General features: G+C 41.3%; 1 protein-coding gene across 1 annotated transcript; it reads left to right on the top strand.

Annotated features, from left to right (window-relative positions):
• The first annotated feature begins 60 nt into the window (after positions 1-60).
• On the top strand, positions 61-11,742 carry LOC138945326 (KRAB-A domain-containing protein 2-like). Its single transcript, XM_070316784.1, has 2 exons — positions 61-751; positions 11,720-11,742. Exons 1-2 carry the CDS (start codon positions 61-63, stop codon positions 11,740-11,742), a joined length of 714 nt encoding a protein of 237 aa, XP_070172885.1.
• Positions 11,743-12,285: the final 543 nt, after the last annotated feature.

Genomic DNA, 12,285 nt, shown 5'->3' with positions numbered 1-12,285 from the left:
GTTGTGAAACCTGTCAGGTCAAAGTCTTTCTGCGACAGAGGCCAGGTGGACCTTATCAACATGGAGTCATCCCCTGACGGCGGCTTCGTGCACATTCTTAATTACCAGGACCATTTCACAAAGTTCCTGGTCCTACGACCGCTGAAAAGCAAAAGAGCGGCAGAAGTTGCATACAACTTCACAATGATTGGCGCTCCGTGTATCCTCCAAAGCGACAATGGTCGAGAATTTGTTGCTTCTGTGGTTGACGAACTCAAAAACATGTGGCAAAACCTTCGCATTGTACATGGGCGGGCTCGACATCCCCAGAGCCAGGGTTCAGTAGAACGATCGAACGCAGATGTGAAGCAAATGCTGATAGCGTGGACCATCGACAACGGCACCAGTAACTGGTCTGAAGGGCTCCGCTTTGTCCAGCTACAAAATAATTCATCCCCACACAGAAATCTGCAGAACAAAACTCCATACGAGGTGTTGTTTGGGGAAAAACCGAGATTGGGTCTGCAGAACACCTTTCTGCCTAAAGAAGTTGCAGACGTGCTGACGACAGAGGAAGAGTTGGAATCTGCCATACGAGAGATGACAGGGACCGAGGAAGTTGATGACGAGGCCATGGCCATGGCCGTACCAGAGATAACAGGGCCAGAGGGAGTTACAGACGAAGCCATGGCCATACCAGAGTTGATAGGAGCGGCAGAACCCGTTGCTCAAGACGTTATGGCAGTAGACAAAGAAGAAGATGTGGCTACCAGTGCAGATTTAGAGACTGGAGATGAGGAATCAGAACAATCCGATTGTTCCCAGACAGATCCAAGATCTCAAGAAGAAGAGAATGACAATACATCTGATGACCCCACAGATGACACACACACACAGACACACACACACAGACACACACAGACACACACACACAGACACACACACACAGACACACACACACACACACACACACACACACACACGCACGCACGCACGCACACTTAACTTGCTATTGCCGATTTCGCGTAATGGGCAACTTGCCCATTACGCGTAATCGGCTGCCGATTCCGCGTAATCGGCTGCCGAATTCGCGAAATAGGCAAGTTTTAGAGGCCTTTACGCGATTTCAGCAAAACGCTGCCGATTTCACGTATTGGGCAGCGTTTTGCCGATTACGCGAAATGGGCAAAATTGTTGCCTATTACGCGGAATCGGCAATTACGTGAATTCGGCACGACATATACATCAAATCATGAGTCCAAAAATCATTTATGAAATGTGCGAAATTGGATGTTTTAAATTAGATACAGTGTAGTGTATTCCGTTACTTAAAAATAGTTTACCCAATCACAAAAAAAGCAGCTGTTTCAAACGTAACTTTTTAAGTGTTTCCTCCAATTTCACACACAATAAAGTGACGCATTCACTGTAAACATTGTGAAGTCGTAGATATGTTATTTTTCACGACTGACGCTCGCTCTAACCGTTCATCAGTTCCCCCCCAGATCATTTCTGTGCTGCTGAAACAATTTTGTAAGTGCCACCTATACCAATATGCGAAATTAATTGTTTACATTATGAGTGCGATGAGTGCAATCATCGTTAATGAAATCATTTTCGTCGTAAACTGAATTTGAATGTTCATTTTTATCAAATGTTTTCTCATGTTATGTTTTATAATTATAGCTTATTGTTTGAATATACACCACACAGAAAGTAATCGTTCGAGATAATAAAGTTTTCTATGTCTATAATTCCCGCTCTGCATAGAATACAGCAAGTCTGTTGATTGTTGTATGTTTTCAAATCGATGGCTGCTCTTCCCAGTGTAAAAGCCTGGCTGGATCTGTGGTGGATGCATGGCTCGATGCTTTTACATGCAAGAGAAGGACGGCACCGTCTACTAATTTGATACAAGCATTACGTTGTGCTTGAATGACTTGCTTTTTACATTTAGTCAAGTTATGACTAAATGTTTTAACATAGACGGGGAATCAAGACGAGGGTCGTGGTGTATGTGTGTATGTGTGTGCGTGTGTGTGTATGTGAAGAGCGTTTCCGAGGAAACTACTAAACCGATTTTAATGAAACTTCACATGAGATATCCTTGGTATGATATCCCCAGAGAGGTGTTTCCTTTTACGATAAATGTATTTGATGACGTCTTATCTGGCTTTTTGTAAAAGTTGAGGCGGCACTGTCACACTCTCAGTTTTCGATCAAATCGCTTGAAATATTGGTTAAGCAATCTTTGGCAAAGGCCGGACGTTGGTATTGCATTTCAGCTTGAAGGCTTAACAATTAATTAATGAGTTTGGTAATTAAAACTCTGAACATTTTGATTACAATTACGTTTTTCATAAAACGATCCAAAAATAATGTCATCTTATTCTTCATCATTTTCTGATTCCCAAAACATATAAATTTGTCATCATTTTCACGAGTTTTCATTCACAAGCACCTGGGAAATAAATCTCATGTTCCCCCGGTTACCATAGTTGCAGGAAGCAGGTTATACATGGATAATCAAAAGCAAACCCAATAGAAACGCTCGGGGATTCTTCGGCTCTTTTCATTGGTGTTTCCCCAGACCTAAACAGACGACACGACACTGCTTTGCAAAGTTCCAAAACGAACTGGCAAACTGGCAAAAGTAAACAAAAAACAAAACTACTTCATGAAAGGTCATACATTCATCAAAAACAAATGAAACCTAGCGATATGTTTTGTCTTCTCACAGAGTCATGGAGTGCGTGTATCTGTGTTTCGATACACAGACGTTCGAAGAAACACGAACGTCAAATTCAAGTAAAACGACCCCTGACACACACATTTTGACCCGTGCACAAGACGTTGTATCGATAAACGAAACACAAATAAGAAACAATAATAAAAGCAAAGAAAATAGCAACACGATATGCGAACATCTAACAAAGCCGAGCAAGCAGAATGACAGGTCTAATGAAAAACAAAGAGGTACTGAGTCGGAAACAAGATCGCGATTCTTTCCTTTGCTGCACGACGCAAATTTTCTGTGACCTTCGACCAAACGTAGCTTCCACATTCGATCACTCAGCTTAATATTTACAACAGAAAGCCGAGGGGTGAAATACCGAGGTGAACCTACAGAACTGTGCATCCTCAAACCTGACATATTCATCCCAACATTTAATGAACTCAAAAACACAGAAAGTTGCTTTCACACGCCAGCTCATTCTGATAATCCTCGCTCCACGGCTATTGTTGATTGCCAGTGGTTATCAAACCAGGACTCGTGTGGTTATCAGCACGGAACCCGTGTTTCAAAGCATGGTTCCCTGGGTTGATTGTGCACTTATTTTCTCACTACCAAAATGATGACAAAAACGATGTTTGGTGGTTTGTTGACAGACCAGCTTTTTTGTCGGTCCTCGGGGGGCATATCGACTTTTGTTTCATATTTATTGACCACGGCCTTCGGCCATGGTCAATAAATATGAAACAAAAGACGATATCCCCTCGGACCGACAAAAAAGCTGGTCTGTCAACAACCCATCAAACATCTTATAATGTTATATTTGGATAAAAAAAACAAGCTCAGAAAATCAAAAATATGAAAACTATGATTAAAATCAAATTTTAGAAATCGAGTTAAAAACAGGTTGGAGGCTTAACAATTAAATAATGAGTTTGGTCATTAAAACTCTGAACATTTTGATAACAAATACTTTTTTCCTAAAACGATCAAAAATAATGTCATCTTCTTCTTCATCATTTTCCGATTCCCAAAACATATAGATATGTTATGTTTGGATTAAAAACAAGCTCAGAAAGTTAAAGAGAATAGAAATACAGAAAAGCGTGCTATCCTGCTCAGCACAACCACTACCGCGCTAAACTGGCTTGTCAGATTCACTGCCTTTTCCACAAGCGGGGAACTGACCACAGACTTAGAAAGAGCTTTGTCTGTGGGGACTGACGATGCTGTACGGTCTTGGAAAAAAAAAATGCAGTGCGTTCAGTTTCATTCTGTGAGTTCGACAGCTTGACTAAATGTAGTAATTTCGCCTCACGCGGCTTGTTTAATATTACACCAACAATAGCATGAAGGTTCTACCGAGGCGAGCCATTGCCAAGTTCCAAGACGATAGGCATCATTAGAGCCACCGAAGGCTTCGCTATGGAAAGCCGTTTGGCTCATACTTCGCTGATAGGTAGGCCTGTCTTGCGTTTCTTTTAGCTAAGCCAGGCCAGATAGATTACGGCGAGGGACGTGGGGCGTGCCAGTGTACATGTAGCAGTAATGTTCAAACTAAATACAGTGGTACCTGTGCTGTACGTCTGTTACGCGTGATTGTTCTGAAAAGTGACTATTACATGATTGTTCTGAAAGTCTACTATTTATTTCATCGTAATCATGATTGTAAGCCCTCATACGTGATTGTTCTGAAAGCTTACTAATTTACATGATTGTTCTCGGAAACTCTACTAAAGGTAAACTTGCTTCACCCGTGAAATGTAGTCAGATATGGAACAATATGTATACCCCTGCCCAACGAAGTGTGTTTGAGTTGATCCGTCTTCTGTGTGCGCGACAGCTTCAGATGTGTGTTTGAGTTGATCCGTCTCTCCACTCCCTTTTTTTTAGGTGTAGGGGGTGGGGGAGGTTTGTTCATATCAACTGACACTTTATCAAATCATTTGAATAATTCATATACAAAATTCTGATGGTTGGTGTGTAATAAAAAAAACAAGTGTCACTGAAAACAGAGATGTGATAATAAATTTAGCTTTCATGTGTGTGTATGTGTGGTGTGTGTGTGTGCGTATGTACTCAGTGCACTGGCGTCGGAAACTGGGGGGGGGGGCAGCAGCTGTTCCTGGGGTGGGGGGGGGGGAGGGGCAAACATGTCTTTTTGCCCCCCCCCCCCCCAATGTTTAGGATGACAAAAATATTCACAGAGAGAGAGGAGACAGAGAGAGAGAAAGAGAGAGAGAGAGAGAGAGAGAGAGAGAAAGAGAGAGAGAGAGAGAGAGAGAGAAGAGAGAGAGAGAGAGAGAGAGAGAGAGAGAGAGAGAGAGAGAGAGAGAGAGAGAGAGAGAGAGAGAGAGAGAGAGAGAGAGAGAGAGAGAGAGAGAGAGAGTTGATAAACAAAATACCCCCCACACACACAAAAAAGAAGTATATTGTCTCGCGTGCAAGAACTTTATAGCCCAGACTCCCCACCCATCTCGCAACCCCGGCCATCTCCTCACGTCTCTCATCCCCTCTCCACTTGAATTTTTAGTTCATAAAAAAAAAGTTTCATTTGTGAAAATTATTTGTTGTGCCTTTCGTCTTTAAAGGGGCAAAAATTAGCTTCCATTTTCCCTCTTTGCCATGCCTTTTGATCCATTTTGGTGACCTAGCCACCTAAGCATGGCAAAGAGGGAAAATCAAAAGTTTCTATGTGTCCCTTTAAACCTGTAATTAGAATTTTGAGTTGGGAATACTCAAGAAGAATCATTACATTTTTGAAGATTATAAATAATTTTTGTCTTTGGACATTTAATTTGAATTTTGAGTTGAGAACAATAAAGAAGACATGTTCAATGTATGAAACGTATTACTTGTTGAGTTTGTATTCATTGGGCTGGGGTATACATATCAATATCACTAAAGATTTAGTATCATTGTATCAAAATATTGTTCCATATACATACAGACATACACACAGACAGATGGGCAAAGTGAATCCAGTATACCCCCCTCCAACTTCGTTGGGCTGGGGTATACATATTGTTCCATATCTGACAACATTTCACGGGTGAAGCAAGTTTACCTTTAGTAGAGTTTCAGAACAATCATGTAAATTAGTAAGCTTTCAGAACAATCACGTATGAGGGCTTACATGTTTACGATGAAATAAATAGTAGACTTTCAGAACAATCATGTAATAGTCACTTTTCAGAACAATCACGCGTAACATACGTCAGACCCCTCCGATATAATAAGAGGACATCTTTAAAAAAAAGTGTGTTTGTTTGTTTTATTACATTTTATGTTTATATTTTAACATAGAGGGGGGTATCGAGACGAGGGTCGTGGTGTGTGTGTGTGTGTGTGTGTGTGTGTGTGTGTGTGTGTGTGTGTGTGTGTGTGTGTGTGTGTGTGTGTGTAGAGCGATTCAAAGTAAACTACTCGACCGATCTTTATGACATTTTTCATGAGAGTTCCTGGGTATGATATCCCCAGACATTTTTTCATTTTTTCGATAAATGTCTTTGATGACGTCATATCCGGCATTTTGTAAAAGTTGAGGCGGCACTGTCACACCCTCATTTTTGAATCTAATTGATTGACATTTTGGCCAAGCAATCTTCGACAAAGGCCGGACTTTGGTATTGCATTTCAGCTTGGAGACTTAAAAAATGATTAATGACTTTGGTCATTAAAAATCTGAAAATTGTAATTAAAATAATTTTTTTATGAAACGATCCAAAATTACGTTTATCGTATTCTTCATCATTTTCTGATTCCAAAAACATATAAATATGTTATATTCGGATTAAAAACAAGCTCTGAAAATTAAAAATATAAAAATTATGATTAAGATAATTTTTCCGAAATCGATTTAAAAACAATTTCATCTTATTCCTTGTCCGTTCCTGATTCAAAAAGCATATAGATATGATATGTTTGGATTAAAAACACGTTCAGAAAGTAAAAAAGAATAGAGATATAGAAAAGCATGCTATCCTCCTCAGCGCAACCGCTACCGCGCTTTTCTGGATTGTTAATTTCACTGCCTTTGCCACGAGCGGTGGACAGACGATGCTACGAGTGTTCGGTCTTGCGGAAAAAATGCAATGCGTTCAGTTTCATTCTGTGAGTTCGACTGAGCTTGACTAAATGTTGTATTTTCGCCTTACGCGACTTGTATTTGTTTAGTATGAAAGGACACCTTCTGTTGTCACTGTATGTATTATCCTAACCAACATTTATTTGTCGTGAAAGGCGACCTGCAATGTAAAGAAACGTTTGGTCAGTCCGAACAATATCCCTTCGTCGTATGTATCAGCATACTGCATCAAAGGAGTTCTTGGCGAGCACCTCCAGATAAGAGCGGCGCGTGCCGTTTATCGCCAAATGCTCACCTTCCTCGCCGCGCGAGCAATCTTCAAGTAACACTATCTTACCTCGCAGCTTTACTCGCGAAAAACCTCGCCTATACTTGCTACTATAAGAAACGAACATCAGCAGTCTTCAGATCCACCGCACACCCTTGCGGGTGTGCCAGATTTGCGGGAAAACAATAGATAATTCTCGCTCAGTGCCAAGCTATCTTTCACTCAGGGAGGCAGCCCTGACCCCTGTAGCTGCGTGCACAGAATCCCTGCTTTGTCCGAAACGGGCCCCGCTACGCCCATTCGGTCTCTTTGTCGTTTGTGTCTGTCAGGCTGAGATATGGCTGAAAATGCACTTCAGGAATGTGTAATCATTTCGGATTAAAACAGAAAAAAACCCACTGGAAATAAAACCAGCAAGTGCTTGTTTTAATTTTTATTTCATCTTAGATTTGTGTGGGTACAGATGGAGGGAAAGAAACAACAGAAAAATTCCGATTGAAAACAAGCCTTGTTACGATCGAGATAACTTAAATCAGAGACATAAATGCAGTGAAATCAAAAGCACACTGGTTCGTTTACGCATGCTCTTTCTTTTTTCAAAACTAGGCCCTACCATTGCAAAACAAGCTGAAATAATCAGGCCATTTCAGGAGTCCTGCCCAACCAGTATGCATTTAAAGGCACAGTCCTTCCCGTGTAAACGATTAGGCTCGCATTGAATTCAGTCAGATCTGGCTACGCCTTTACACGGGATAAGACTGCTCCACCACTTGGACACATACCAACAGTTAAAGGCCTAACCGCTGCGTGTATGTTTTTGTTTTTTTCAAGAAATAATTTTGAAGATAGACACTTATGTCAGTAACGACGTAAATTCATAAAAAAAATATCCACACGGCAAAGACAAATTAAACAATGAAGCCCAATAAGCGCTTGATTTTGCTAGCCTCAAAGTACTTTTCTGTGCGCACGTCTGAACTAGCGAGCTTGCCGTCCTCACCCCCACCCTCTTCGCCCCCTCGCCCCCTCCCTCCCTCCTCACATCCCCCCTCCTTCTACCTCCCCTGACATCTCTCTTTCCGAAATGTAAGCAAAACATTGACCATTCTCCTCCGTTATGTCAGTATGAGTGTAGCGAACCCTCAGTTCTCCTAACACTGCGTAGCCAAATAATACGATTATTTGCTTTGTGCCGTCGACACTAACAAGCGGCTATAGGCTTGGAGGAAAGCCGCAGTCGTCCTCCCCCACCCCCACACGCACCCCCAAATCCGCCCCAAACCCCCGTATCGCCTTCTGATTTGTATGTGCTTTTTCGCCGCTAGGGGCCGTAAAATCAGGGCCGACAAACACAGGCGACGACGTTAATTCTCCCCCTTTGTTTTATCGCCCCTTATTGAGTTACAACAAGGGCAAGGGGAGGCGAGGTGAGAAATCAATCAATTCTCTCCCTTGGAACAAAAATGTTCCCCGATAGCCTTTTTCATGGCGATTTTTTATTTGTGAGGTCTACCAGTTGTGTGTGGTTTTGGGGATCCAGAAAATAATGTTATCGATCTGGGCTCAAATGAAAATCACTTTTTTTTTAAAACTTTTTTTTTCTGATGTGTACAAATTAAACCTACTTGAAAAGGAAATAAGTGTGCGACTCGAGCGCTTTCGCTATCATTGCGTTTTCTGCACTCGTTTTCTTGTTTTTTGGGTGTTTTTTTGACAAATGTAATAAAAAGTTATAGGGTCGGCCCCTAAAAATAGGGTAGGTTGGGTTACCGTAACCACACCTACTTTTTTTTTAGGCCTAATCACATCTCAACGCTACTGGTTGCACATTGTATTCGGAGCAACAACAAGCGCGCGTTATGGTGGCGTTCAGCTATAACCACTTTCCTCATGTCTGATCCAGCTCCGCCAGACGCTGTGAACATATCCATACCTTTTGTGTCCATTTTGGTTTCTGAATGTAACATTGCATATTGTGCAATTTGTAACGTTGGGTTTCTTGCGGTAGGTCAACTTAGGCTAATGGGAAACGAGTGCCATAGTGCTAATAGCTATGCAATCTTTTCACTTGTTTACGTTTCCCTGTGTTTTTATATTTAGTCAAGTTTTGACTAAATATTTTAACATCGAGGGGGAATCGAAACGAGGGTCGTGGTGTATGTGCGTGTGTGTGTGTGTCTGTGTGTCTGTGTGTGTGTGTGTGTGTGTAGAGCGATTCAGACTAAACTACTGGACCGATCTTTATGAAATTTGACATGAGAGTTCCTGGGTATGAAATCCCCGAACGTTTTTTTCATTTTTTTGATAAATGTCTTTGATGACGTCATATCCGGCTTTTCGTGAAAGTTGAGGCGGCACTGTCACGCCCTCATTTTTCAACCAAATTGGTTGAAATTTTGCTCAAGTACTCTTCGACGAAGCCCGGGGTTCGGTATTGCATTTCAGCTTGGTGGCTTAAAAATTAATTAATGACTTTGGTCATTAAAAATCTGAAAATTGTAAAAAAAAATAAAAATTTATAAAACGATCCAAATTTACGTTTATCTTATTCTCCATTATTTGCTGATTCCAAAAACATATAAATATGTTATATTCGGATTAAAAACAAGCTCTGAAAATTAAATATATAAAAATTATTATCAAAATTAAATTGTCCAAATCAATTTAAAAACACTTTCATCTTATTCCTTGTCGGTTCCTGATTCCAAAAACATATAGATATGATATGTTTGGATTAAAAACACGCTCAGAAAGTTAAAACAAAGAGAGGTACAGAAAAGCGTGCTATCCTTCTTAGCGCAACTACTACCCCGCTCTTCTTGTCAATTTCGCTGCCTTTGCCATGAGCGGTGGACTGACGATGCTACGAGTATACGGTCTTGCTGAAAAATGGCAGCTACTTGACTAAATATTGTATTTTCGCCTTACGCGACTTGTTTCTTTCTTTCTTTTTACATTTAGTCAAGTTTTGACTGAATGTTTTAACATAGAGGGGGAATCGAGACGAGGGTCGTGGTGTATGTGTGTGTGTGTGTGTGTGTGTGTGTGTGTGTGTCTGTGTGTGTGTGTGTGTAGAGCGATTCAGACCTTGAATCAAAACTTGACTAAATGTAAAAAACACTGGAAAAGTAAAAAAGTGAAAAAAGAATACATAGCTTTGAGGGTTATGCGTCACTACCGCGAGCGTTACAACCGCGTGTAACACTACCGCGTGTAACACTATAGCGTGTGTAACACTACCGCGAGTAACACTACCGCGTGTAACACTTCCGCGTGTAACACTATAGCGTGTGTAACACTACCGCGAGTAACAGTACCGCGAGTAACACTACCGCGTGTAACACTACCGCGTGTAACACTATAGCGTGTGTAACACTACCGCGAGTAACACTACCGCGAGTAACACTACCGCGTGTAACACTTCCGCGTGTGTAACACTATCGCGTGTGAAACACTACCGCGGGTAGCACTACCGCGTGTAACACTTCCGCGTGTGTCCCACTAACGAGAGAGAGAGAGAGAGAGAGAGAGAGAGAGAGAGAGAGAGAGAGAGAGAGAGAGAGAGAGAGAGAGAGAGAGAGAGAGAGAGAGACAGAGACAGAGACAGAGACAGAGAGACAGAGAGAGAGAGAGAGAGAGACAGAGAGAAAGAGAGAGACAGAGACAGAGAGAGACAGAGACAGAGAGAGACAGACAGACAGACAGACAGATGGACAGACAGACAGATGGAGACACACGCATGTAAGCGCGCGCGCACGCATGAACATACAAAATGCATATACATTTCGAGGATTTTTAATTTACAAAACATATTTGTATTAAAAGCAATACTGAATTAAAAATAAAAATGAAAAATAAAGAATTTTTTTTCTCTGTCTTTCGCTCTCTCTCTTTCTCTCAGGTGTCAGTGTCAAGTGTCACGATTGTTTCAACACACATTGAATTCAACTGTCATCTCATTTGAGCGCGTGTTCACACACTCAATTTCTTTTTTGCCCTCTCGCTTATTTTTACATATTTGTGAGAATGAGAACATTTCTTTCGTGATCCAAGACACACGCGGAAGTGTTACACGCGGTAGTGCTACCCGCGGTAGTATTACACACGCGATAGTGTTACACACGCGGAAGTATTACACGCGGTACTGTTACTCGCGGTTGTATTACACTCGCGATAGTGTTACACGCGGTAGTGTTACACGCGGTAGTGACGCTCGCGGTTGTGGCCAGTACCTAGCTTTGAGCACCATATCGCTTGTTTTGGAACCCGTTTTCCATAAGCCTAAGTTGACCTACTGCAAGAAACCCGAAAAAAACGTCCGCGCTTATTTGTTTGTTGATGTGTTTTGTGTGGTTATTTATGAGTTTGTTTATTTGTTTGCGCTTCCATCACAAAAAGCAGACATAACTGCAACCACAGCCACCAAAACGTCACCCAAATTAAAAAGCAGAAAAAAAAGAAAAAAAAAACAAAAACCTGAGGGCTTTTCTACGGGATTTTTTCTTTCTAAATTTATGTCAAACATGACTCGGGAAGGGAAGAGACAGAGCAGAGTCCTGCCCAACGTGTCATATGAAGCCAGAAATTCTCATTTTTGAAACGTTTCACTTCAAATTTGATCAATTTTGATAGTTGATATTGGCCATTTCAGTTGAAGCTCCAGACGTTACATGAACCAGACAGATAATAAAAACCTTGTCCGTCAGATACGGAGAAAAGTTTTCACCACGGTGAAAGTTTGAATGTGAAAACCGATATTTTGCGTCGCTTTATGAGTGTGCTTAACTGAAAGGAACAGTCCTTTTCATGAAAACATTCTGCTCACTATTTCAGATCTACCCAGGCTTTTCCATGGAATAAGACCATCCCTTCCATCCCTTCACTTAAACACATACTAAAAATCAACATTCTGACTGCGTTCAATGCAAAGTAAGATTGAAATTGTTGTTGTAAATATAATTTCTTAAAAGCTTATTTTAAGAAAGTAATCCACCAAACACTTCCAACTCTGCACAAGAATCAGGCAGGGTGTTGACTTTTGGTATGTGACCAAGTGGGAGGATGGTCTTATCCTATGCAAAAGCCTGGCCCGATCTGAGATGGTAAGCCGAATCGTTTAAACGAGAAGGACAGTGCCTCCAAAGATACATTCCTTCTTTCCCGTCTAAGCGATCAGGTACACTATCGCAGGTCTGTGGAATATGTACACCCTATCGT

The sequence above is a fragment of the Littorina saxatilis genome, linkage group LG1, assembly GCF_037325665.1.
Source record: "Littorina saxatilis isolate snail1 linkage group LG1, US_GU_Lsax_2.0, whole genome shotgun sequence".
Taxonomy (NCBI): domain Eukaryota; kingdom Metazoa; phylum Mollusca; class Gastropoda; order Littorinimorpha; family Littorinidae; genus Littorina; species Littorina saxatilis.
Note: the sequence above shows the minus strand (reverse complement) of the source record. Positions and strands in the feature narration are given on the sequence as shown.

What these genes read in the sequence shown, in the direction of transcription:
- LOC138945326 (XM_070316784.1), top strand. Translation starts at nt 61, where the DNA reads ATGGAGTCATCCCCTGACGGCGGCTTCGTGCACATTCTTAATTACCAG. An exon ending in AGAAGAAGATGTGGCTACCA is followed by an intron (nt 752 to 11,719) that starts GTGCAGATTTAG and finishes TGGCCATTTCAG; the next exon opens with TTGAAGCTCCAGACGTTACA.